General features: G+C 36.3%; 1 protein-coding gene across 1 annotated transcript in view; it reads left to right on the plus strand.

Annotated features, from left to right (window-relative positions):
• Nucleotides 1-9676: 9676 nt before the first annotated feature.
• RFTN2 (raftlin family member 2) overlaps nt 9677-24272 on the plus strand; it is a 28823-nt gene continuing 14227 nt past the window's right edge. Inside the window, exons 1-5 of the mRNA XM_057379313.1 lie at nt 9677-10222; nt 15098-15281; nt 17080-17191; nt 19096-19417; nt 22326-22526. Coding sequence (XP_057235296.1) covers nt 10084-10222; nt 15098-15281; nt 17080-17191; nt 19096-19417; nt 22326-22526 — 958 coding nt within the window. The 5' untranslated portion in view covers nt 9677-10083. The remainder of the gene's footprint in view (nt 10223-15097; nt 15282-17079; nt 17192-19095; nt 19418-22325; nt 22527-24272) is intronic.

The raw sequence follows: 24272 nt of genomic DNA on the forward strand, positions 1-24272 counted from the left end.
TTGTTTTCTTTCAACAGGAACAAAACTCTCAGTACTTCTAATGCATGATTTTTTGTTTGTGAAAACCTAATTCCTTTTTGAACAACTTCTTCCCTTTTTCTCCCTGTACTGTGCAGTTTACAGTAGCTTGTGTTCATAGGGCTSTTCTCTGGCAGGTGCTCAAGCATGCTTTTACTATGAAAATGCTGTCTCTTTGTGGCTTACACTTAAATTAGGATTTTGATAAAAGGAAGCTAGGGAAGAATACATGTTTTGCACGTGTTAAAATTAGTGTCYGTTTCTTACTTGATAGCCTTTCAGCAGCTCACTGAATTGTAGCAGGGCCAATGGTGTATGTTAAGGTATGACTTCTTGTCTGTGTATGTGACTGTATGATTTATCTCTAGTTGTGGCTTTTAAACAAATAATAGAAGCTTAGCAGTGTAAAACTGAGGATAATTTTCTCAGTAGATGAAGGGTATATTTGTGTCCTACAGATATTAGTTGGAGTCATACCAAAGAAAAAGGGAAATGCATTGGGATTGTAATCTTGTAAGGCTGATGTTGTGAAAACTAAAGAGCATGGAACCTTGAAGTTTTGAATAGCAATTCACAACATGATGKGAGTCTTTAAGTGATGGAAAGAGASTGGTATCTTGAGATTATAGTAGGTTGGATATCCTGATAGAGGTGTATGAGCTACAGCTACTTGTATTAGGAAACTGGTAGAGCCAGAAGGGAGTGGAAAAAGTTTAACAAAACAAAAAACAAGTGCTGAAAAGGCCTGGGTTRAGAAATGAGGTTAGAAAACAAAGGCAGTTTGAGTCTGTCATATGGCATAGTTAAAGAGTACAAGAGGTGGATATTGCACATTTGGCATATAGAGCAGCTGTGATAGGGGGATTGTAAGAGATGTTGATCTTTGGAAGGAGAGGCAGAATAGTACAAGTATTGTAAAATCTGTTTGTGCTGGTACCTAAAATGGTAGCTGTTTTCTGTATCTAGCCATTCTTTTGTCAGCAGCTAGTGGCACCCACTAATTATGACAAATTATGTAAGCACAGCCCATTGACTGTTTCTCAGTTTATAAATAAAATAGCTTTTGTTTTTTTAGCTCAGGTTTTATATGTGAGCTACTAAAACTTCAATGTAAACAGTGTTATAAGTACCCAGAGCAGAGCATTGTTCCAATCTACATTATAGCAAATGCTAAAGTTAAAAGAAATAGAGTTGTTTAAATACCAATTGTACACTTTGTAAAAATAAATTTCCCCCATCCAATTAAAAAGAGGATACAATTGCTTTAATAACTTGACATACTTTAGTAAGACTATGATCAGTGMACAAAACTGGGTTATTTTTTAGTGGAAATATTCTGAACTCATTCTGAGATTCCATGCTTTTAAATAAAGAAAGATAYTTCCTGCCACTGTGGGCTTCACCTAGGTGCATAATAGCAATCTGTTTTTCCTTTTTGAACCAAATCTGTCCAGCTAGTGCAATAAAGTGGACTGTAACTATTCATTGAAGCATTATTAATGCAGTAAATGGGGCACACTTTGAAATGAAAGAAACAACACAACGTTTTTCCCTCTCTTTAGGAATTGAGGTGGCTTTCTGTGAGAAGAAATCTGCATCATTCGTCTGTGAGTCTGAAACCTCCGTATGCATGAAGTCATCAGTTTCATCCTAGAAAAGATTACAGCATGGAAGATAAAATTTTTACATTAACTTCTACAGATGCTGTAAAACACTGGGGTTTTTAGCTGTATATTTTACTAGCATACCTATCTCAGGGCAGGTATTGTTCTTCCTAACTTGTGACATCTCCTTGGAGGTTCCTCCACTCCTCTTTGTCAAGTAATAAAATGAAATTTTGTAGTTTGGTCAGATAAAAACACATAAAATTATTTTATGTCTGCACTTTTTCTTAATAGAAACCCTGTTACAGGAGAAAAGGGTAATTTCTGAAGCACAGCCTATTGTATGTATTCCAGTTACTAACTCAGATTGAAAACCAATGAACTACTACTAAAGAGATAACCTTTCATGTCTGGGTTATATAAACTTTAAAGATACTTTAGCTATGRAATTGAAGCCATTTGGCCACATACTGACAGCATTCTTATGCTGTGGATTAACATCTGATTATTTAAATCTATATGAATTTATTTCCATTCCAAAACAGTTTGTCTGGCTTAATTTTTTTTTGCTATCAGTATTCTCTACTTTTATTATGTGTATTTATTACTTACATGTCATTTTAGTCTTTTGCAATAATAACATTTTAAAATAAAATTTGGACCACTAGTTTAGTAATTATTTGTTCTCATCCTAGTATTTTTCTTGCATGTGGTAGGAAATAGATTTGGTTTTATATAATGTTTTTAGCTATAGAAAAAGGCAAGAATTGACCACTTGATTTAGAAGACCATTGAAAGCTTCTGTTTACTTTTGTCATTTTCTGTTGTCTGTCTGAAAATACAGAGCTCCCTGGCATTAACACTACTTGAGATGAAATACTTTTTTGCCTCAGCTTCAAGAAGATAATTTTCTTTTTTATTGGTGTTGGTCTTTTGGGTTTTTTTTTTTTTTTTGGTTGATTTTTCCTTCTCCCCTCACATTGCAAGATTCCTTTTATTTATTATAAAAGTAAGATTCCTTAAAGGTTGAAAATACAGCCTCTGTAGTTACAGAAGTGCAAGCTATGGATTATTGCTTCTGTAAAAGTGAAGTCTCTAKGTATTTAAAACATCCTTGAGCTATTCAGTTTTATCTGTTTTTGTAGTAATTTGGGGGTTTTTGTGTGGATTTATTCTGATGGCTTTTTTTTCCTTTTTAATCATTCAGTGATCATACCAAAGGAGCATTKTAGTCAGTGAATAATCCGTGTATGATATGTAAATTTCTTTGAAGATGGTTCTAATGTTCAGTAGTGCTTTATGGTGTTGTCCAGTAAGAAAGTTGGAGTCTGTTCTGGTTTTATGCTGTTTTGAAATTGTTATGAAAGGAGATGCCATGTACTAGATTTTGGTTGCAGGTTTCCTCAAGTGACTTTGCACCTTCTGCTAGGTAAAAAAATCTACACAAATATAATTTTAATGGTTTTTCTTTTTAACAACTTGTTGCCATWGCAGCTGTGGTGGATTGTTTTACCAGTAAATAACAAATTTTATTTGTTGCATGCATGGGGAGTGCAGCCTATTTTTGAAGGGGGAAGTGCTCGTCTGCTGTAGGTTAAGTTGATSCCATAGCCTTTGCTTCAAAGATCATTCACTTTGTTTTTACTTGCATGTGAATTTGATTGTTTTTAAGAATATTCAGCATCTGGTACTTGACTGTCCCTGCTGTGTTCTATTGTCCGGTCTGTAACGTTGGTCTGGAGGGACTGTTAGTTAGGTTTGTATCTTCAGGTCTTAACAAAGCTTTGTTTTGATTTGCAAGACCAAGAAGAAACCAAATAGCTCTGAATATTGGTCTTCYTCCAGGAGCTGGCAGTCACAGTTGAAATACTGAGGCCTTTTCATTTATATTGTAGCTCATCTTCCTTCCAAATGCTTGCCAAGAGTGATGGCATGGTATCAGACCGCAGTGACTGAACCTTTCCGGAGCTGAATCCTTCTGTAGGCACAGTTGAGATGTAACTGACTTTACCTTTATGAATCCCTGTAACTGAATTACATATGTGCTGAGGAAGAACTACATTTCCTCTGTGCCTACAGTTATGCTGCTTTGATGTTCTAGCATTTGTAACTTCTTGTTCTTGTACACTGCACAGTGCTATTCTCCTGCTAGTTTGGATTTCCAGAATGTGGAGCTTCCTGTGCTATTAAACAGAAGTAATTTRCTTAACTGCAGATCTTCTGATGAGGGTTTTGGGGGGATGGAGAAAAGGTCACATTCTCTTTTGCCTTCTGCAGTTTCCCATTGATAATTGTAAGGCTTCACACTTCCTGCTAGGAAGGAATATATCCAATAAGGACTGTGCCCTGGGGATGTGCCACAATTGACAGCAGATAATCTTTATGCATTAGCTGTTGCAGTCACATATTAGCTAAGTTAATTTTCTGGCTTCTACCCCATAGAATTTAAGAGTTCTGATTGGTATCTTCTCTTTTCTACTGAGCTAGCTATAACAGTATTCTAGTAACTGCTCTCCCCTTAATGTTATATTTCTATGGAAAAAAATTCTAACATTTTCTGTTTGATAATGCTGGATAAAAACCTGTGGACATCAAGTTACTCAAGTTCCACCTTTCCTGTATTTTTATATATCTGGTTGGCTTTTTTTTTTTGTATAAAAGTATTCTCTAAGTCACTAGCATTTTTGGTTATTGCTGCTTCAGATCTCATGCATCAGAAGTCTACTCATTATCCTTGAGAAACTGTTTACCGTTTTCATTTTAAATTGGCAATTCTTTGTATTCTGAAACTGCTTTTCCAAAATAGCTAGAAATTCACTGAGTGAACTGCATTCCAATAGTAACTGTGCAGAAACTAGTGGAACACATGGCTCTCTTGATATGTTTTTCTCTGTTTAACGTAGTTTTAAAATGTGAAATGTTATATRGCTGCAAAATAGCGCTTTTTTTGTAAAATAGGTTTGTGACTTTGTAATGTTGGAAGTACTTCAATAGGTTCAGTTCACCTCCTATAAAAACTTCCTAAGTTTCCTATTGAAATAAGAAATATACAGCTTAAATCCTTATTTTAAGGATCCAGAATACAGTGCCATGTGTGCAGTCCCATCCACAAATCTTTATAAAGGTGTTATACAGAAAATCTAGATCTAGACTATCCAGTTTCTAGAATGCATGGTTTTGGCTGGTGGCTAACATATGGCTCTAGTGTTTGATACTGTAWTGGAGATACAGATGATACACTTACTACTGCCTTGATAATTAAGACAGTGTGGATACACTGAGAGAAAAGTTTAATGAATTTGCAGATCTCATTGTAGAGAACTGTAAACAATTTTAGAAATCAAAAGCTCTTTTTATTGAAACTGCTTGTAATACAGCAATAATAAAACAATCTTCTGTAGTTTTGGATTTCTAGTAAAGTTGTGGGTTGGTAGCTACAAGTTTAATTCAAACTGGTCTATATTTACTGTTTGGATTGTAACTTTTGTTTATTGTAGTATTAAAGTTTAAATATGGGTTTAGAAAAACATGAAAAAATGGAATTATACTTTGATAATTAAACTATGTTTTAATGACTGCAAAAGCAAACTATTGTTGTCATCTCTGTTCATTGTTTTTACAGCTTTTATGTTAAAACTTAGAGCAGAAAAGCTGTCTTTTTTGCCTAAGTTAACACATGTAACAAGTTTGTGTTTCTGTCACGTTCACAAAACCCTTCAAAGAAAAAAGAGATTTGGCTGAAGAGAAAAACTGAAGGAAAAAAAAAAGCAAATTTTCAAACCCCAGAGCCTTCAGAATGAAACCTTGCTGCTTTCTTAGTATCTTTAAATCGGGTCATTCTAGAAAAAAAAAGAAGTTTCACTGTTTTAGTTCAAATAACTGCTATTGGGAATGGGGGTGTGAAAAATATTTGACAATTGAGTTGCAGAATKCTTCTGATGGAAGCTTTTTGCTTTTTCTGTCATTATCATCTCTCAAGCAAAAACTTTACATTTGCTTTGAGTCATAAAACAAAAAAGGAAGTAAGCCTGAAAAGAAGTTSAAAGAGGAACTGAAGTTGAAAAATATTGCCATTTGAGGTTATTAATATTTAGGGGGTTTGAAATGTGTTCTTTTTGAGTCCTGTAGCTGTTAAAATACCCTCAGGTTCTGAAGAAATGTAATTTAGCTTGTAATTTGTAATTTGTTTGTAATTTGTTGCCTTGTCCTCTGTTTAAAAACATTGTATCATTGATGACTGATCTATGGCCAATAATGCAGATTTTTTTTTTTTATCCTTCAAAAAGCATGCAAACATTCCAGCCCAAGTACGAAACATGCTTGGTCCAAATATTTTGCATTTTGACTTTGTCAGAGGGAATTGAGCTCTCCCTTCCATTTCTCATTGAGTCAGTTTTGGGCCTAGTAAAATCTTTATTACTAATAGTAGTATATTCTTTAGGTAATTGGTAGCAGTTTAGGGTATTTGCATTTCTCCTGCTCACTACACCAATGTTAAGAATAGCAATGAGTTTTTACTGGCGGTACATCTGTGAGAAGGTTGTTCACTCAAAATTTTTAACTGATGAGCTTAYCTGGAATAAATTCAGATACAAGGTACCCAGGCTTTAATGGTTTTGTCCCGGTGATGGTCAAACAGACTGGAAGAGGGGAAATGTTCTCCTCTCGAAATCTTCACCCAGTTGTAAATCATGGGATTTACATTTATTATGGTTGTGATATACATTAAGTTSTATAGCCCTTTCACTAAGTCCTTGGTTTATATTTTGACATTTAATGTTATARTACTGCCGGTTTTGGTTATTTTTGAAGTTAATCTAACATTAAAGCAGTATGATTCCTGGTTCTTAATTCACTAGCCAGTGTCCTACTCAGAAAGAGGCAGGGTTGTCTTTAAGATAATGTTTGGTATGGATGCTGGTATAGCTGACTAAACTGCATATTCAGTAACTTAGGATCTTCCTTGTGTTTTGGTTTAGGTATTGTGCATACAGACAAGGAACGTCCTTTGTGTACCTGCATTTTCACAATTTTGCTTCCTCTTCATTATTTTAATCAAGAGGAAGTATCTGATAATCTGATCTATGTCCCAATTCTTGATCTCTTAAGATAATGGAGGAGGAAAAGTTTAAACTGCATTATTAAATGGTTTATGCAGACCACACTGGGTTTTGGAAAAGAGAAGGTACTCTTCTAAGTAGGCTTTGTGTTTAGATGGGTTTGTCACAGATGTTCCAAACCCCAAGAAGTGTTGTCTTCACAATTCTGGCAAGGGAGATTTCATCAAAAAGGGATGCCACTTGTGTTTGGCACCAAGGCTGTAGACAGAGCCTGCCCTGGCTGTCATTCATGTTGATGCAGCTTAGCACAGARTCAGGATCAGGGAGATGTCTATTTCCAAACTTCCGAATGTCATTTCAAGCATTGGATCATGTCCTTTTGTTCAGTAAGCTTCATAATGTTACAAGGAAAACAGAAATGCCTCCCATAGGAAAGCTTTCAAGCCCCCACCCCAGATGTCAAGGAACAGAGGAGATCAGGAGCAAGGGGAGGAACAGCCCTGAGGTGCAGGTAGACAGCAAGCCTTGTTTGTCTCACAGTCTGGCCAAAGCTGCTCTGCAGAACTGCTGCTGCTGCTTCTCATGCTGCATTGCCATCAGGCACCCAGTAATCCAGCCTGGGACACACATTCCTGTTGGTGTGCTACTCTTTTGCTGCCTTTGTGTCATTTTTCCATTTAATCAGAATAAAAACTGCTAGGGAATCCTGAAAGCCTTCCATGGAGGCAAAGTTCCTTTGGATTCATTGGTCCTTTGCCTGGCTGTCTTTGTCTTCTTTAAAGTCTAAAAATTATATGAAGCTTCGGTGAGGGAATCMCATGCCTTTTCAGTGGGGGTGCTGTAAAGGCAGTGTGTGTGAATAGCAGTGTAGTTTTAGGGATTTGCTCTTCTTTGATACTAGTTCCCAGGGTCTTTGCATTTTGGGTCACTGGAGATGGATTGTTTTGTAGTTTGYATCCACTTTGCAACAGGAAATTGCAGCTCTTGAATCTTAAGAATCTTGTGCTCATGTATCTTTCCTGAGTCATTCAAGTGTTTTGATGCAGTTTTGARCTCCTGTGGGGGATGCTGCTGGTTCTTGCTGATTTTTTTTCCATTTTTTTCATTTTGGTCTGTGGGACCTTTGGTTTCACTGGTTCARTTTAGTAATTTGAGTCAAGTCTGCAGTGACAACTGTTGACTGGCTTCCAAGTTGGAAGCTTAGGACTACTTATCCTAATCTAGGATTGCACAAGATATGGACCATTGCTTTTATCTGTAACTGATTCTTCGTGGTGTTGTAAGAGTTTGTTTATACTAAGAAAATCCCATTTTGGTGAGAGGGTTACTCAGAAATACTGTGTAAACTCTTCTTCTTGTCATGAAGAGTTCAAAATTCATGTTCAAGATGGGCTCACTAAAAATGTAGCTATTTTAGGTTCAATCAAAATGAAAGCAGCCTGCTACCTGCTGGACTAGTGCTGCAAAAAGTTTTACTTGCAGCTATCTTTGTCATGCCATGGTTTTACACAAGCAGTTACAATGAATCTTAAGGGGTGTGTAGAATGAAGCAGCGGGGTTCTCAAGGTTCAGTGGACAGTTTGCATGTATGGCTCATATGGCAACAGTTCAGGGGTGACCTTTACTGAAAAAAAGTACTGTTTGGGAGCAATTTCTTTGTAAGAGGACACACAGGAAGGTGAAGAATTCTGCATATATGGTTTGTTTTCCTAGATTTTAATCAAGAAGACAACACTTGAGAATTTCCRTTCTGTTTCAGCACCTGAGAGCTGAAGTAAAATCTTCACCTTCAGGAGTTTTAAAGATTGTATGAAATAATTACAGCTTCAGTTCTAGGCTCTGCACTCAGTGATAAGAATTAAGTAACTTTAGGCTATAATGTGTATTTCAAAGGGTTGTAGTCTTTAGTCTTAGCATTCCTGGTAAGTTACTTAAAAGTTAGGTCACTTTGCTTGTAGTAGAATAGAAACCCACAAATAGTTAATGCCAAACTTGGAATTATTTATTATAGATATATTAGCATTTTTAATAAGACTCACACGTTTCAATGAAAAAAACAAGAAAAGCCTTTTGAATTTAAATGTGTGGTTCCTTTAAGCGAAAAGAGTGTTATGAATCTTTATTTTCTCTAGATGACTCTAATTTCTTTTAGATGCAGTTTAAAAATATTTTTAAATAAATTTTAAATTTTAAATTTCTAACAGTTCATCCTGGGAATAGCAGGACTGTAAAATAACTGTTCTTTTTTTCCTTAGGTATTATTGTGGTTTGCATCAGGGGTAATACAGTTACAAGTGACTTGCAATAGTTAATAGAGAGTAATGAGAGCCCTTAAAATTACAATAAATTTCTAGTTTAAAGAAAAGTTTACATAGAAAAGAAAAGTTTACATAGAAAGCAGTGTTGATAGTTGTTACAGACACAGACTAATGTCAGTTTAGCAGGAAAAAAGGATTTTCTTTGTTCAACACCTAGGAGTAATAGAAAACAAACTTTTATTACTTTATTAATATATAGTGTTAAAAAACTCATTCCCWTTTGAAGTTAGGAATATTTCAGTATAACATTTTTGGCGTTTTTCAAAAACAGTTACAYAAGTTAATTTTYGTGCTGAAGATTCTTATTYATTTTTCTGGACAAGAARTTATGTATTTTTACACTATTATGYTGTGTTCATGTATGGGTTGTTTTTTTTCCTCTGGAAGAAAGTCCCTGTAGAAAGGAAATGGGAGCCAACTCTGAAATCTAAAATAAGGACTAAACAGCTTTTCATTTGCCTTTCTACCCTTTGAGATGCCAGAAGCAATTTCCTCTTGAAGCTGACTTCCTTTCTGGAAGTGATTTTCGTCTCCAACCATGTTGAGGCTCTTTTCTCATTCTTTCATTCTGACTAACTTGCTTTTTTCCTCCCTGTCTTTCTACCACAGTTGGGAACTTCTGGAGGTAAGTAATGACAGACAAGTTTCTCTCTAACTTTCTTTTTCAGTTCTTCTTCCCCCCCTCGCCCCCCCTCACCCGGTCAGTCTAGAAGGACAAACAAAGCACTATTGGTGTCCTCTGCAAGAGAGCACTGATAGGGGCTGGCTGTAAATTGACGTGGCATGGAAAATCTCTGCTAGTTTGGAGCAGCTCTAATGTTGCTGCGAAATCAAGCCTACTCTTAAACAAGTTTATAGCTTGAAATCATCACGAGCTTACTGTTCTRTATTAAAAATGAATGGAAAGTACCTTTGCTTTTTGGTCTGGGAACTGGACTTTTTCTCTACTTGGATTTACAGCTAATAGAAAAAAAAAAAATCAAGGGGAATTACTTGGTTACTTTTTTTGTCCTGTAGTAAGAACRACAGATCTTGCTGCTCCCCCCACCTTTTCCTGCGACTTAATCATTTGCAGATCTTGCCATGGGGTGCGGACTGAGAAAGCTGGAAGACCCAGATGATAGCAGCCCTGGAAAAATCTTTTCTACACTGAAGAGACCACAAGTTGAAACAAAGATGGATTCTGCTTATGAATATGTATTGCTGGATTTTACTTTAGAAGGTATTTTTTTTAATGCTGTATCTTTACTATTTTGAAATAAGAAGGAATGGGATTTATCTTAGTTTTCTGTTGTTTGACTTACGGTAAATCTTAGACACTTTTATCAAAGCTAGCCAAAATGTAAGACTTTTATTTTGAAATACAAATCATGACGAAGGTTCTTACTTGTATAAAATTACAATGGAAACTACTGAAGTATTTTTAACAACCAAACCCTCCAAATTACACAACTGTCCTCGTTAAGGAAGCTGGCTAAAAACTGTTAAGAGATTTTTCCTAGTTTCCTGTGAGTCAGATACTGCCATCCGTACTCGCTTTGAATAATGGTTGTCTGAATTCAGTGTGACGGTTCAGAAAATACACTGTGCCTGAGCCTTAATTGAATAACAATTTTTTAAATGCACTCAACTTCTGAAAACAGGCTGTCATTGTCCTTGTTACTTTATGCAGAAGTAAGTCTGTTCTTTAGTTGTGTATCAGAAGTAACTTCCCCTCTTAGCCCACCGCAGACTCTTGGTGGATGTTTCTGTAACAGTCTGAGTTTCGTCTTACTATTTTTTCCAAATGCTTTACTTGTAGCAGTTGAATAGTCTTTTGAAATTGTGACTGAAATGAAACAAAATCTGTATGCATAGCTGGAGGCAGACAGTGCTCTGTGGGATACTTCCTTCCCGAGGGTGTCCCATCTCTAACAGAGCAACTCCCTGTTCCACAAAGTTGAAAACATAAACAAGCCCAGATGGCTGCCCTCAGAGAACAGACAGCTCAGTTTTACRGTCACTTTATAGTAACTTGCATTTTATAATAATCTACTGGAAATGCTTAATAACAAGGATTTGAAGCAAATGCTGTTACTAGAAGGGTTGGATAAAGGGAGACTGTAAGTGCAGGTCTCGCTGCAGTTACAGGAACTTTTCATATACAAAACTTGGCTTCTGATTAGTTTTAACTGTTTTAATATTTGTATTTAAAATACAGCAGTCTTTTCACTAAAAAACTACAATATGCTAATAGAAGATACTCTCTGCCAGGTTATAATGCTGGAAATCTAACTGTTCTGTTTATTTATAYAAAAAGTTTCTCACTGGCTTGTTCCTGCTGAAGAAACAGAATTATTAAGTAGTAGTGGTAAGATGTTGGAAATATAACTGAGCTGCCTATTTCATACATGGATTACCTACTAAGCTACAGATAATAGAAAGGATACACTTTTTGAAGACTGAAGAGCATTTAGTGTTCCTAAATAGCCTCTGTTCTGCATAATTTTTCTGTGTTTTCAAGTTACAGTTTCCATAAGTGGTATAAATTATTTGTTGTAAAGGTGGTTGTGACTTAAGTTAAAGCACATCAAACAAGTGCAAAAAAGGTATATCTCTTTTCAATAAACTAGCAGTACAGCAGTAAAGATCCATATTCTCCTGTTTTGTCTGACAGTCAGAATTGGTTCRTTTCAGTGGAATTATGAATGTTAAATAACTGATCAGTTTGATAGTTGCCTGACTCTTTTTTAGGTTTCTAACTGGAAGTAAGGGGATTTGTTGACACAGGTATCTTTCTATTGAATGGTTCTAGCTATGCATGTACATGATATTTTAATGTTTTTTCTTTGAAGTATCTACTTTTTAGAGCTAAGAGGAATACAGAAAAAAACCCATGGTGTATATATATATATATACTGTCTCGGAAGCATTTTGTGATTCTGATTGCTTCTGAAATGTGAGGATTGGCTAAAGTACTGGGGATAATATATTGAGCTTTATTTCTTTTTTCCTTCTACTCCAGTCAACTTACTTATATACTTGTTGCTATTTAAATATCCTTTGCTAAATGTGAAACTGTGTGAGAGCAATTTATGACTTCAGACCAAAGTTTTTGCTCTGCTGTCAAGTTATGTCATATCTTTATGGCACTTATTCTGCTTTGCTGATTTCCAGAGCAAGGTTTCCCCCCCTACATAGATTTGTTTGCCCCAGTGGTTTCTTGCCACTGGATCTTGCACCAAATARAAGAGAAAATCTGCACTTAATAATAATTTAAGATCTTATAGTAAAATATGTCCTTCGTGGAGATAAAAATATATCAAACATAAATGTGTTATTTATTTTGTGCTTTATCAGGCATATGCTATGTGAAGTCAAAATGARCCTGCTTGGGAAACTTTCAGCAGTCCCTGATCTTTTCTCAAGCCATGATGCAGATTAGGTCAACCATGCTGTAGCCTGAATTTGCTGGCTGGAGTCCCTGTGCATCTTAACTAGTTATTAGCTGTGCACTGAACCTTGTCTTCTCCCCTTCTGCTCCCCAAAATGCTTCCATCCCTACTGTAAAAATTAGCTTTGAGTTCCATCAAGGATGATCTGAATCAGGAGGATCCCAAGCAAGAAAATTACAGCCAATCTTTTGGTGGAATTGAACAGTACAAAGAAAAGGGAGCAGTGGACTCTGAARTGTGAATTTAAATKCCTGTCAGTGATTGTAAATTCTAAGGTCTCCAAGTCATGAGGCATATCCCTATTACAARAACAGCTGCTAATCTTTGAAGTCAGTTTGACTGACAAGTAGGGATAGTTTTTATATTTCTGCTAGTCAGAATGCTTTTGCCTTATCCACAACCCTCCAGCTGGGGAAAAAAAGAAATATTGAGGCAACCTACTAAGATGATATGCTGTCAAGTTCTTGTCTCTTTGAATACCAATATGAATGTGTATGAAACAGGTGTTTTGTCATCATCTTCAGTATCCTGCATCTCAGGCTTACTATGCAGCAAGAAAGTTAGYTGGAGTTATTGCTACAGTGTTTTGGCTACCTGTTGAGAGCATATCAGGAAGGAAATTTTTTATGAGAAAGTGTTTAAGACATTTGCAAAATCAGCAAAGTGATGATCATATTGCATCATTTCTCTTTTTTTGGTTTGTGAGTTGTGAAGCAGTTATTTCTCAATACATGTATCACCTGGATTTATGACGAGTGGAATCATAGGATGGGGGTATTACTAAGGACAGAATATCATCTGTTTACAAAAGGGGGGCTGTGATATATTGTCTACTTAAAAAGGAAAAGCATAACATCCCTGTCCCTGTGACTGAGAATGATTGACTGCTTTGTTTAATAGGTTCGATTTGCTGGTTATGAGCAATAAACCATCAATATGTATGTTCATGATAATGATAGTGTGCCTTTCTTACAGTATAAGTTATTCTGGTTCCCCTTGATGTCTTCTCTGAGCTGTTAAAAGTCTTACAAGGACCAGCAAAGTAGGCCTCCATTCCTTTGTCCCTTTAGTAGAAATTGGTATTAAAAAGCRTTTGAGTGTTGTTTCTGATGGTTGGTTTTTTGTGGTCTTTTTTTGAAGCCCTTCATGATGTGGATATATGTCAATGTTGCCCTCATTTTGTGGTGGGAAAGCAGTATAGAGAGGTTTTACAGAACATACCACTCATCAGCTGGCAGTGTTCTGATGCAGTTCATTCTAATAAAAATAYTTGAGCAAACTAAGGAGTCATATCTCCAGTGTATGATAGTTTAAAACAGTAGGATAGACAGACTTGCTGTGTTTTAGGTCCTTAAATTCCTTGCTATTGCCTACCTACCCTATAGTGCAGGTGGACAAGAGAAGGTAGGAGTATGAAATGAACTCGAGAAAGTCATAAAGATTTATGTAATGGCTTTTATTCTTTTTTGTAAGTTTTAAAATTGTAGAATCAAAGGAGAACTAGTGTGTTTAATTATTTCCAGTTGTATGATTTGAAAGGGAATGTTCACARCATCACACTGAAGTTGTTTGTATCTTGGAAGAAATGTTGTGAGGTCACTTAATTTTGATTGAGGCATCCTTTAATGCAGATGAGCACTGGTCTTAATGTGTGGAAAGTCCTGCAAAGAGGGACCCATCCGAATACAAACAAATAGGCTGCTTGGAGCAGGGGTCACCGATAGACCAGCACATTTCAAGCCAAGCTGTTTTGTTATCAGAGCTTAAAACTGCAAAGGATGAAAGCTTTGGCAATTRTGTGCTGGCATAATTACTCTTCTGMTRCWGTGTGTGAGTATTGATTTCCTGCTTTCTGAGAGCATCTACAGTTCCAGTTGTATTTGAGCAGGAATTACTGACCTATCAAACTCACTGTAGCAGAATATATATCTGTTACTTGTGTGGAATCTTCCTTTTCTCTCTGTRAAAGCTGTGGACCATTCCAAAAAGCTTCTCCAAGAAGTTTTCCTTTCAGTYCTGTAGATTTCCCTAATAGTGATGTATTGTCCAGGTGCTGCCTGTTGATGCAAAATGCCTGCATGTGCTGAGAGGGACCCTCTTTAGAAATCAATGACACCTCAAGCTTACTTAGATGGTRTGTGCTTAGGTCTGTTGAAAAAAGGAACAGGGACTATATCAAGATGTCAGCCAATACTTCACAGATCACTTCTAAGGGAAAGAAAAAAATTAATGGAAATAAATCAGTTCTTGTAGGCTTAAATCTGTTACATGGGAATTTACCTCAAAGCTGTTATTGAGTGATACTGCATCAGTATGTTAAAGGCTTTGGCTAGCCAAAATAGTTGCTTTGTCAAGTTCAGCCCTATTGTGTATTTAGATGTTAACACAGCTTTTAAGTCAGCTTGGCAGACCTWGATCAAACAAAAAGTGTTGCCAAGTATGTTAAAAATAGATCATATTAAGTTGTAAAAATAGGTACTTGAAGTAGTTGAACAGTGTTGAATCATCTGTGAATCTGCTTTTTCTTGTATAAATAGAATTGTAGCTTTTTAATAAATGCCTGGGGATAAGTTTGTTGTGGTTTGCATAAAAGGAACTCACCCGAAGTGTTYAGGGACATACACAGTATCATGTGCTTCTCTTCTGCTTTCAATGCTTTTCAGCTTCCTCAAATCCAGAAGTTATCAAGATTAGTTCTGTGTTGGATATAGCATCTCGGGTGGAAGAATATTACAGCAAAGGCTATGTTGTGGGAGCTGTTCATCCCATTMTGCTGCCAGTTGGACGGAGAAGGAATTTCCCTGCAAGTCACATGTATCGAGTGGTACTGTCCAGATTAAAATTAAGGTAACAGTAAAATAGTTTCAATACACTGATCCTTTACTTAACCCATTTGCAAGTGAATTGATCAACATGCATAACATATCAATTTGAAATGAGCACCTCAGATTAACAAATTAGAAATGTTTTTTTAATCAATGCTAAGCATACAGTAGGCTAATGTTTTCTTTGGCTTAGTAAATGTCCTAACAAAAATCCAGAGTGTAATATCCTCCATCTTAGAACCTGCAGCAAATAAAAGATTAACCGAAACACTAGGAGAGTAATAAGCTGCTTTAAATTATCTCATGTCTGCTTTTTCTTGGTTTTCAAAACGTGTATCTTTTCCCAGGGAAACATGGGAAATCATTGGAAATTATGGGAACATGGGAAATACTTTGTGAATTAACTTATCAAGGATAGTTTGGGGATTTTTCTTATTAAKAAGGAAGTCATCCTTCTGTGATCAGAGGTCGTACAAAAGCATTGTAATTACCCTGTGGTTTAAAAGCACGCATACAAAACAATGTTACCACTAGTTMCTTTGAATGCAAAGAAGATTACTTCTTATTTTGAATAACTAGAAAAGTGAATTTCTTACTGCATTAAAAACTGTCATGCTTCCCCCTCTCTCCTGAGTCCTCATCTGATGCACAGAGGTTTTTGCCTTTGAGGACTGGAAGGGTGTGAATTGGAAGCTGCCTCCCTGCCACTCCAGCAATGCTTTCATGAAATACATTCATTTGAGAGAAATTCTTAAACCCTTTGATTAAACAAGTGTTGTCCAGAATATTTGTAGCTCATATAGCTGTTATGAATTCATCTAAAAACAAGGTGAATGCTGTTCTTGTGGGCAAAAGGTTGAGTAAGAAAGTAGAATGCTTGCTCTGAAGCTGAGGCTTCCACGAGCTGATGCTGCCAGCATGAAGCTCCCWCAGTTTGCCTTATCCCTGTAGAAATGGCATCCTTTGGAAGTTGTTGTTTGAACCTTTAGGTCCTTGAATGGATGAAGGCTGAGACTCTGTAGCCTCCATGTGAAACTGGTGTATGTTCCCAGTTTCCTACCAGGTGCCATATGTAACAAGATTGGTTTTGCTGTAGGCAAATACACTTTTTCCAGTTACTATTTGGAAAGTCACCTTTTGTATTTGAATATGTCTCATTGATGTTCTTTTCTAAATGAAATGATTATATGAAGGAAGCATTAAATAAAATCCCATTATATTTTTGGCACTCACTTAAACGTCTGATGAATAACACAACTGGCTTTATATAAAAGATCAATATTATTCKATAACTTTAAATGCAAGTTAGAGTTTGTCAGCTTAAGTTTGAGAGATTTAAACCTTCTTTAACCCTCAGTGTTTTTGCCTTGTATTTGCCTATACTGTTTCATTTAACAGCTGCAGTTCTGCTTTAGTTACAAAAACTAAGCAGGAGGATGTTAACACTGTAAAAGGACCATTTCTATTCATAGTATGTTTTCTACAAAACTGAAGCTGCTTTTGTGTGTTTTGCATTATCAAAGATTTTTGCATTTATTTACTCTATCGGTAAAGCTCAATTTCCATCTCTCTGCATGGTCTTGAGATAAAATTCCTGTTAAATATTAATATTCTTATCCTGGCATTGAAACTCACAGTATTTGCCACTTTGTGTAAGAAACAGAACAAAACACCAAAACCCACTGAGTTCTAAAAAGTATGAAGAAGCATTGTCAGGATTTCATTCATAAYTATTCCAAAAGAAAAGAATTCTGTATGCAAGCATTTGCTCAAGTTAGCAGCAAACTCCTGACAAAGGCTGCTTTCTTTCTCTGTTCTAGCCAGAAGCATGCAGCACCCAGAGGACAAAGGCACCCCAGGCTGGTGATTGAGGAATGTCCTTTAACATATGAAACACTGACAAATGAAGTAGTGAAAGAACTGCTAGAAAAGGTAATGGACTTCTTTTCTGACTTCAGTGTTTTATTTCTGACATACATGTAAGTTCTATTTCATGGCTGTGTTTTTAGTTTTACGTTTATTTTATAGAAGCTACAAAACTTCTCTCAAAGTTAGAAAAGAGTAACTCTTTTTAATGTACGACTTAGTATCACTGTGAAGCTTTGGAAGATTGGCTGCTTACATTGTTGAAAGCAGAATCAGACCTGGTCACTCTTTGTAAAATGCTTGCATGATATCTRAAGTTTTATATTTTTTGTAAGTCCCTAAAAAGAAATGTTTTTTTTTTCATTCTTTAACAAAAAATACAACATGTATAGSAACTATACAAAATATTTACTTGGCACTGCTTTTGAAAACATKGTATAGTTAAAGTAAACTACTGGAATGCAAGTTACAGTTCTGGTTCCTTGGGTGTTTAACTTCCGCTGCAATATTGAAGACTTGCTGAAACAGGAAGCTGTTGTTATTTCAAGAGTTAGTGATAYCTTTTACATTAGTTCCCAAACAAGGTAGAAGAAAAAGCAGATTGGAGATGTGTAATGGTCTTTGAAATTTTAAGAGCTGTTTATATTTTTCTAAGTGGCTAGTTTTCACTTTTGCAGGTATTTCTAATTTAAAATGTGATTACATTATGCATTTATAAGCTATATGCCAATTTCCAGGTTGGTAGTGTAGTGTAGTGTACCAGACAAAGATTAGAAAATCGCACTTGAAATGAGCAGTGATGGAGTCTTGGGAGYATATCTGTTGCAGAAGTAGTATGTGAGAATAATTTGATTTTAAGATGCTCTGTTTTGAAAAGATAGAGCCATTAATCCAATAAAAACATCCTGCTTTTTTACAAAAATAAAAGATCTGAAACAGTAAGACTTTGTGGCATTTCATGAAAAAGATTATCATGTTGCCTGGTTTTCTCTTGTTAAATTTAGAACTGTTTTGGTTGTCCTTGAAGCAGGAGCTCTGTATATATAATCACATGATTGGCATATTGTATCATTGCTGTACATAAAAAATGACAGTAGAGAAACTGAAGTGTCACTGTCATGATATTAAAAGGGATTGCAATACCATCAGTCATTTGATTTTTACTCACTCGGGTGACTAAGAGTGAGTAAACTGAATAAAGATTCTTCTGTCCTTGCCCTCACTTAATCCTGTACTTCCCAAGTGATGTCTCCTTTCTGAGCTGAGGCTTCTGTATTTGCCTGGGAGGACTTTATTTCACAGGGAAGCTTGTAGCACAAGATGTCAGTGAGGTCACCTTCCTAAATGGCAGCATTCCTTAACCCAGGGAAAAATCCACCTCCAAGAACAGATATATAGCACAGGTGGCACAGATGTGGCAGTTGTGTATTGAGACTTAAGTGCAGAGAAAAAGACACCACTGTCTGAAAGAGTGAAGAGGGTTTTCATTGGCTTCTAGCTCCCTCCTTTCTCTGGTCCTCCAATATTCTCAGTAATACAGGAGCTGAGTAGCCCCAAAGGGAATCAGGGGCTAATGACTCATGCCACATGACAGAGATATTTCTATGGTATTGGAAGTCAGTATCTTTAGTGTGACTGGCATCACATATTTATTGCTCTACTATACTGCTTATCACTGCAAAACAGTGAATAAAACACTTTGGGATTGTTCTAAATAAAGGACTTTGTATACTCTGATGTCAGTACCAGTGTTGGCCACCTTTCTTGTCCTGACTCCAARCACATGCTGGAAAACTTCCATTTACTCTGAAGCAGAAGCAGCATCAAAGACAAGTCACCCTTCTGTAATACAATGTTATGCCTTTATGTCCTCAGCAGTTAAGCAGTTCATGTATGCACAAGATTTAAAGAAGAAAAGGTTCTGTGCAATTCTAAAATGACTTTGCAGCTAAATTTATGTTGTATTGCAGGTTAATGAAGCTGCTAAAAGAGGAAAGAAGTTTGTGGGATTTGTAACACAACATTTTCCTCAGCCTAAAGCCTGTAATGGAACAAGTGCAGATGGAAGTGCAGAGCTGGAATCAACACTGGGCAGAAGAAATAGGGAACACAGAAGAGAAAACTTTGATGAAAACTATAAAAACTGGAATGAAGGAACATTGAGCGGTCACTCATCTGAGAGTGGGATAGAGGAGGAAATGCATGGAGAAAGCAGACTGTTAGAGGATTCAGATTTCCAGTTTGGAAAAGATGTCAGCCTTCCTAAACCACGAAAAGGAGATGGTAATAAATGCTGCTTGTTTGTTGCAGAAATAAGGTATTTTATTGAGTTGTTGCGGTGTCACAAAAAAATGGAAGAAAAGCAGTTTCTGTTTTATCAAATACTGGTTTTGGAAGATGCCTCTACATCTGCATATGTAAATGCATGCATATTTCTAAAAAAGTTGCCAGTAAAAGCAGAAGAAATAGTTACCTTTCTGTTTTATGTATGTGAGCTGTGGTAATGTATTAAAATTAGTAAATGGAGTATTATAGCTGTACTGTCAGAATTCTAGTTTGTAATTTAAAGAAAAAGTGAAAACCACAAACCAACCCTTCAGAATCATCCATGGTGTAATTGTGATTTGAAACATGTTGCAAACATGTTGGTTTTTTCTAGATATGTGTATGTGCAGTAAAAATCCTTCCTTTTAGGAGGATGCAATGGTCATAAAATATTTACTGCAATGCMCATGTAGCTTTACTTAGTATTCAGTTATGTAGTGATTTCCAAGTATATGTTGTGATTTCAGTTGAGCCTGTTTCAAAGCTGACAAAGGAAGTCCCTTCCAGCTAGAGCCATAATTTTACATGCTTCCAGGCAACCCACATAATGTACAGCAAATAAATCCGTTCATAATGGATTCTTTCTGGTTAACGTGCCATCAAGAGGTGTCCTGAAAGAGATCACTTAAATTAATGCATTGACCATGAAATCAAAGACAATAATTGTTACAAAATGAATTTATTGGAGAAAAGGAAGCATTAGAAGTATAGGAAGGAAAAGCATAATTGAAAAAATGCTGGTGCTGTGATGGACAGCTTAGTTGTAGAAGAATGAGGTGCTTGGTGAAGTCTGTGTGAAAAATGGCCTGAAACATTGACTTCTGGTACTGAAACTCTAAGGCCTGCTGACTGCTAAGAGGAGAAGGTAAAAAGGAAGAAGTAATTGAAGTATGAGAACTAATGCAAGGCAGGATTTTGTGGAAAGCAGGCATCATGAAACCTTCATGTCAGGCTGTATTTTGACTTAATCAGCTCTTCCTGGATGAACCAGACATGTTTTGATTGCTCTCAAAAGCAACCTCTTCACTTTGCTGTAAAAGCAGCCTCTCCAGTTTAAAGACGTGAGAATAACAACTCTAAGCATTGAGGTAATCAATGTCCCTCTTATTTTTAACACTCAAGTAAAAGCAGTTCTCCAACAAGTGAGCCTTTGTAGCATAATGTGTTAAAGCTTAACTCTTACAGCCTGAAATAGTGGGTTTGCTATATGTAGCAGAATAGAAGTCCTGCAAGGAGGAATTGGACAACTCTTGCTTCTGTTCAGGAGATTCATTTGTGCAGACTGGTGTGACCAGGTAGATCAGCAGCCAGTGCACACCCTACGTGCAGTGTTGTCAGGAAACTTTCCAAAAAGCTTTAGCATGGATATGCCAGGCTTCTCTACACTAGTCAAATAAAAAATCACTGGAGTTCATAAGATAAAACTGGACATGTAACCACCTTTCTTAGTCTATGTTTTAAATAACCATTATTTTGAAAAATACTGCTGTTAATTTTCCAAGATGGTTTTACATGTGCGTAGGTATGTACTGCCAGTGTGGCACTTCCATTTACCACTGCTCAAAAGAGGCAAAACTTCATCCAAGTTATAGATTTGGGGTTTATAAGGTAGCAATTTTTACTGTTAGGTTGCTTTCTGGCCTCTTCTTTTAAATTTTGACTATAATACATTGCTTGCAGAGGTAAATTTCTGGTAGGTGTGACGAATTGAATAGTTGCATTGAGAAACTTTTTTTTTCCTGAAGAATGAGTGATCTCACTTCAATATATGGGAAAGGAAATTAAGGTTTGTCAGGATAAACACATCTGTTGTAATATGAGCACCTGTGAAAATGGTAAAACTAGATAGAGTCATTTCTTACTGAAAGTTCAAAATTTTCTTCTGAATTTGCATTATTCCAGGCACCTGATGTCAGTTACAGTGGGAGTGGTAATACTTCTCAAAACAGAGGGGTTCTTCTAAATACTGATTCAGATTCCTTAGAGGACAAATCCTACTTTGGGATTATATCTCTGTTTCTGGAGCATAGAGAGACTGGCTTCTTCAGTTGAATCGTCTAAGCCAAATTCCTTTGTTTTGACAGTGTGAGAACTTCTGTGTTTAGAGGTTGGTTTCCATTGATTTAGATTGCCTAATACTGGTGGGCAATCTGAGAAGATTTTTTTGGCAGCTGCTTTATGTTATTTCTCCACAGCAGTGCCACACGAGTGTATTTGTGCATTACACACTATCATTCTGTAACTTGCACCAGTGATTTCCTAAAATGCTATGCATCTCTTAGTTTTTAATGAGTACTTGTTTGTGACTGGCTTTGTTACAGCACTGTATTAATATCTAGATAGAAAAACAATTTGAGGATATGTTGGTTTTGTATCCTTAACTTTCACTGATCATCAGTTACTACAGGGAAATCCCAGTAGGCAACTAATTAGACTGGTACTTGACTTCAGAAAATAGTGGGTTAAAATCAGTACTGTACAAGGTATTCCCTTACATTTACAAACTTAGAGAATTGTCCTTTGTTTTTACAATTGCATATGGTTGTAGCCAGAATTTTCATGAGAGGCAGAAATTAAGCCTGCTTCCACTGGGATTTTCTTGGCCCTTGTGAGTTTTCCTTAGGCAAACCCCACCTACCTCAAGAGTCCAATGACAGTCCAAGTGTAGGAAGTTGACATTTTCCTCCTATCCCAAAGTGTGCCTCCCCTCACACCTTGTCCTGCATGTGTTTAGGTCTTAWGCAGAGCCATGTCAAGAAACAAGTATTAAAACTGTTGCTTAGAATTAGAARATTAYGTTAAAATAACTGGTTAGTAATGTTACTAATTTTGGAGCRCTGTCTTTGATGTTCACTCTYCCTTTCTCTCTCCTTAGACAAGCTRTATACAGTCTTCAAYGTTTTTGATGATGATTCTACCTGCTGGAGCTACCACGAAGGTGTTTTGTCTATGAAAGTAACAAGAAAGGGGCCAGTTGTTASTACACTGGAAGCAGACTGGCTAGAATTAACTTCATTTTATTATAAACAAGGATTGTCCTTAGTTGATTCTTTTGTGCACTGGGAAACTTCTAAAGGTGAGTACTGTCCCAGGATATCATGAAGATTTTSCTTGTTTACACAAAACTATGCCACTTGAAAAAAATTATGATTATATTTTGCTTCTTGATGTGAAGGTCAATATGTAAACATGTCCAGATAGATCTGTAACTGCCCAGAAAATCAATTACTCCCTTTTTAGGTTTCAGATTCTACTAATTGATAATAGATCAAGTAATAGAAAATTTACAAAGCAGGAAACTGGTATCACTTTATAACAGAATAACCTTTTATGCCAGTTCTTTTGGTTTGGTTTGTGCTTTCTCAAGGAAAAGACAAYGGGATGAAAAGTATTTAGAACTCTAAAACTCAGTTGCTGATAAAATGTGTAATTGCAGACTCATTTTTAAAAGCCAGAAGTTAAGTGTGCAAAAAATAGTAGGTAGCTACTGTTGTGCAGTTGCTTAAAAAAAAGTGAAGAAAATGGTAGTACCACAGTGTTAGGGGTACAGACCAAGACAAACYGATATGATTAAGCAAATCTGAAACAGGTATTTTAACAAATGTTGTTTGATAGCAGACCTACATTTTATACTGCACTAAGGTGATACTTTGTCTTTGGTTGGTGAGGTTCTTCTTGCTTGTACTAAGTTGAAAGTTGTTGGTGTTCCTTYAGAATTAATTATTGCAGTCCAGTATAAGTAAGCAAAACACAGGGTTGCAGTGGAGGGAAGTCTTGTCAAATRTTTGCTGAAAAGGTTTCAGGGACCTTGAACAGTTTTTGCAGTGCTCAGGCTGATTATCAAATGCAGTAGATAATTAATAATGTATTAAAGTGGCTTTCGTAAGTCATTTTGTTTGCTTCTCACACGTATTAAATGAGGAGGGTAAAATTCCTGTCAGTTGTTATATATACTATGTTGTAACACTTTTTTCTGATAATTCTTATTTTAAATAATATGCACTCATCATTCTCTTTGCAAGGCTTGTATTATTGAAGACCTTAAATTAAAAAAAATATGTAAAACATAAGATTTTTACAAGTTTTATTATGGTTCTTTAAAAACAAAAACCTTACACTAAAGCCAACTCTCCAATTTTCACTGCTCCCCATGGTTTTGAGTGTGAATCACTGTTTCTGTAGCTCTGCAATAAATTCAGTGACTGTCAGAGTCATGTAAGCTCATCAGCGTAGATTTACTTCTGATGGAATTTGGCAGCTAGTCCCCCTCAAACTTGTGCACATAAACAATCTGATGGCACTGTTTGTAGTAGTCGTGTTTTTTGCTGTGGAACTGTTATTCCTATTTATTTAAGTCATTGGAAGAAAAGAATTTTCCTCAGGCCAGGAGAGGTGAGAATTCAGTTTGTGTTTTTCAAGATAGTTTTTTTAGAGCTGGAAAAGAACTCTCTGGAGATCTGTTACAGTTGACTGAGGGGTGGTTTTGGCAGCTGTTGAAATTAATCTTTGCAGCTGTTGTCCAACAGCAGTTTTACAGTCTCCCCTTTCCCCATGGAGAGCCTGCCTGCTYTTCTCTGCATCAATAACTCCCCCATCTTTAATACCCAGGTAATAACATACMTCAGCCAGTATTGGAGGGGATTTAAAGCTGATATTTGGAGGATTACATCATTTTACTGTACAAATTTAGTTTGTTAGTCAGCTGTCGGRGTAAATCTCCACAAAAGGCTTCTCTGAGGCTATTAGGAGAAGCAAATCCAGAAAATGAATCAATATTTGATGCACAGCTTTAGTTTGGGCCAAACGGATGCTACCAGGCTTT

The sequence above is a fragment of the Malurus melanocephalus genome, unplaced genomic scaffold (assembly GCF_030028575.1).
Source record: "Malurus melanocephalus ecotype Western Australia unplaced genomic scaffold, MMel_1.1 scaffold_401, whole genome shotgun sequence".
NCBI lineage: Eukaryota > Metazoa > Chordata > Aves > Passeriformes > Maluridae > Malurus > Malurus melanocephalus.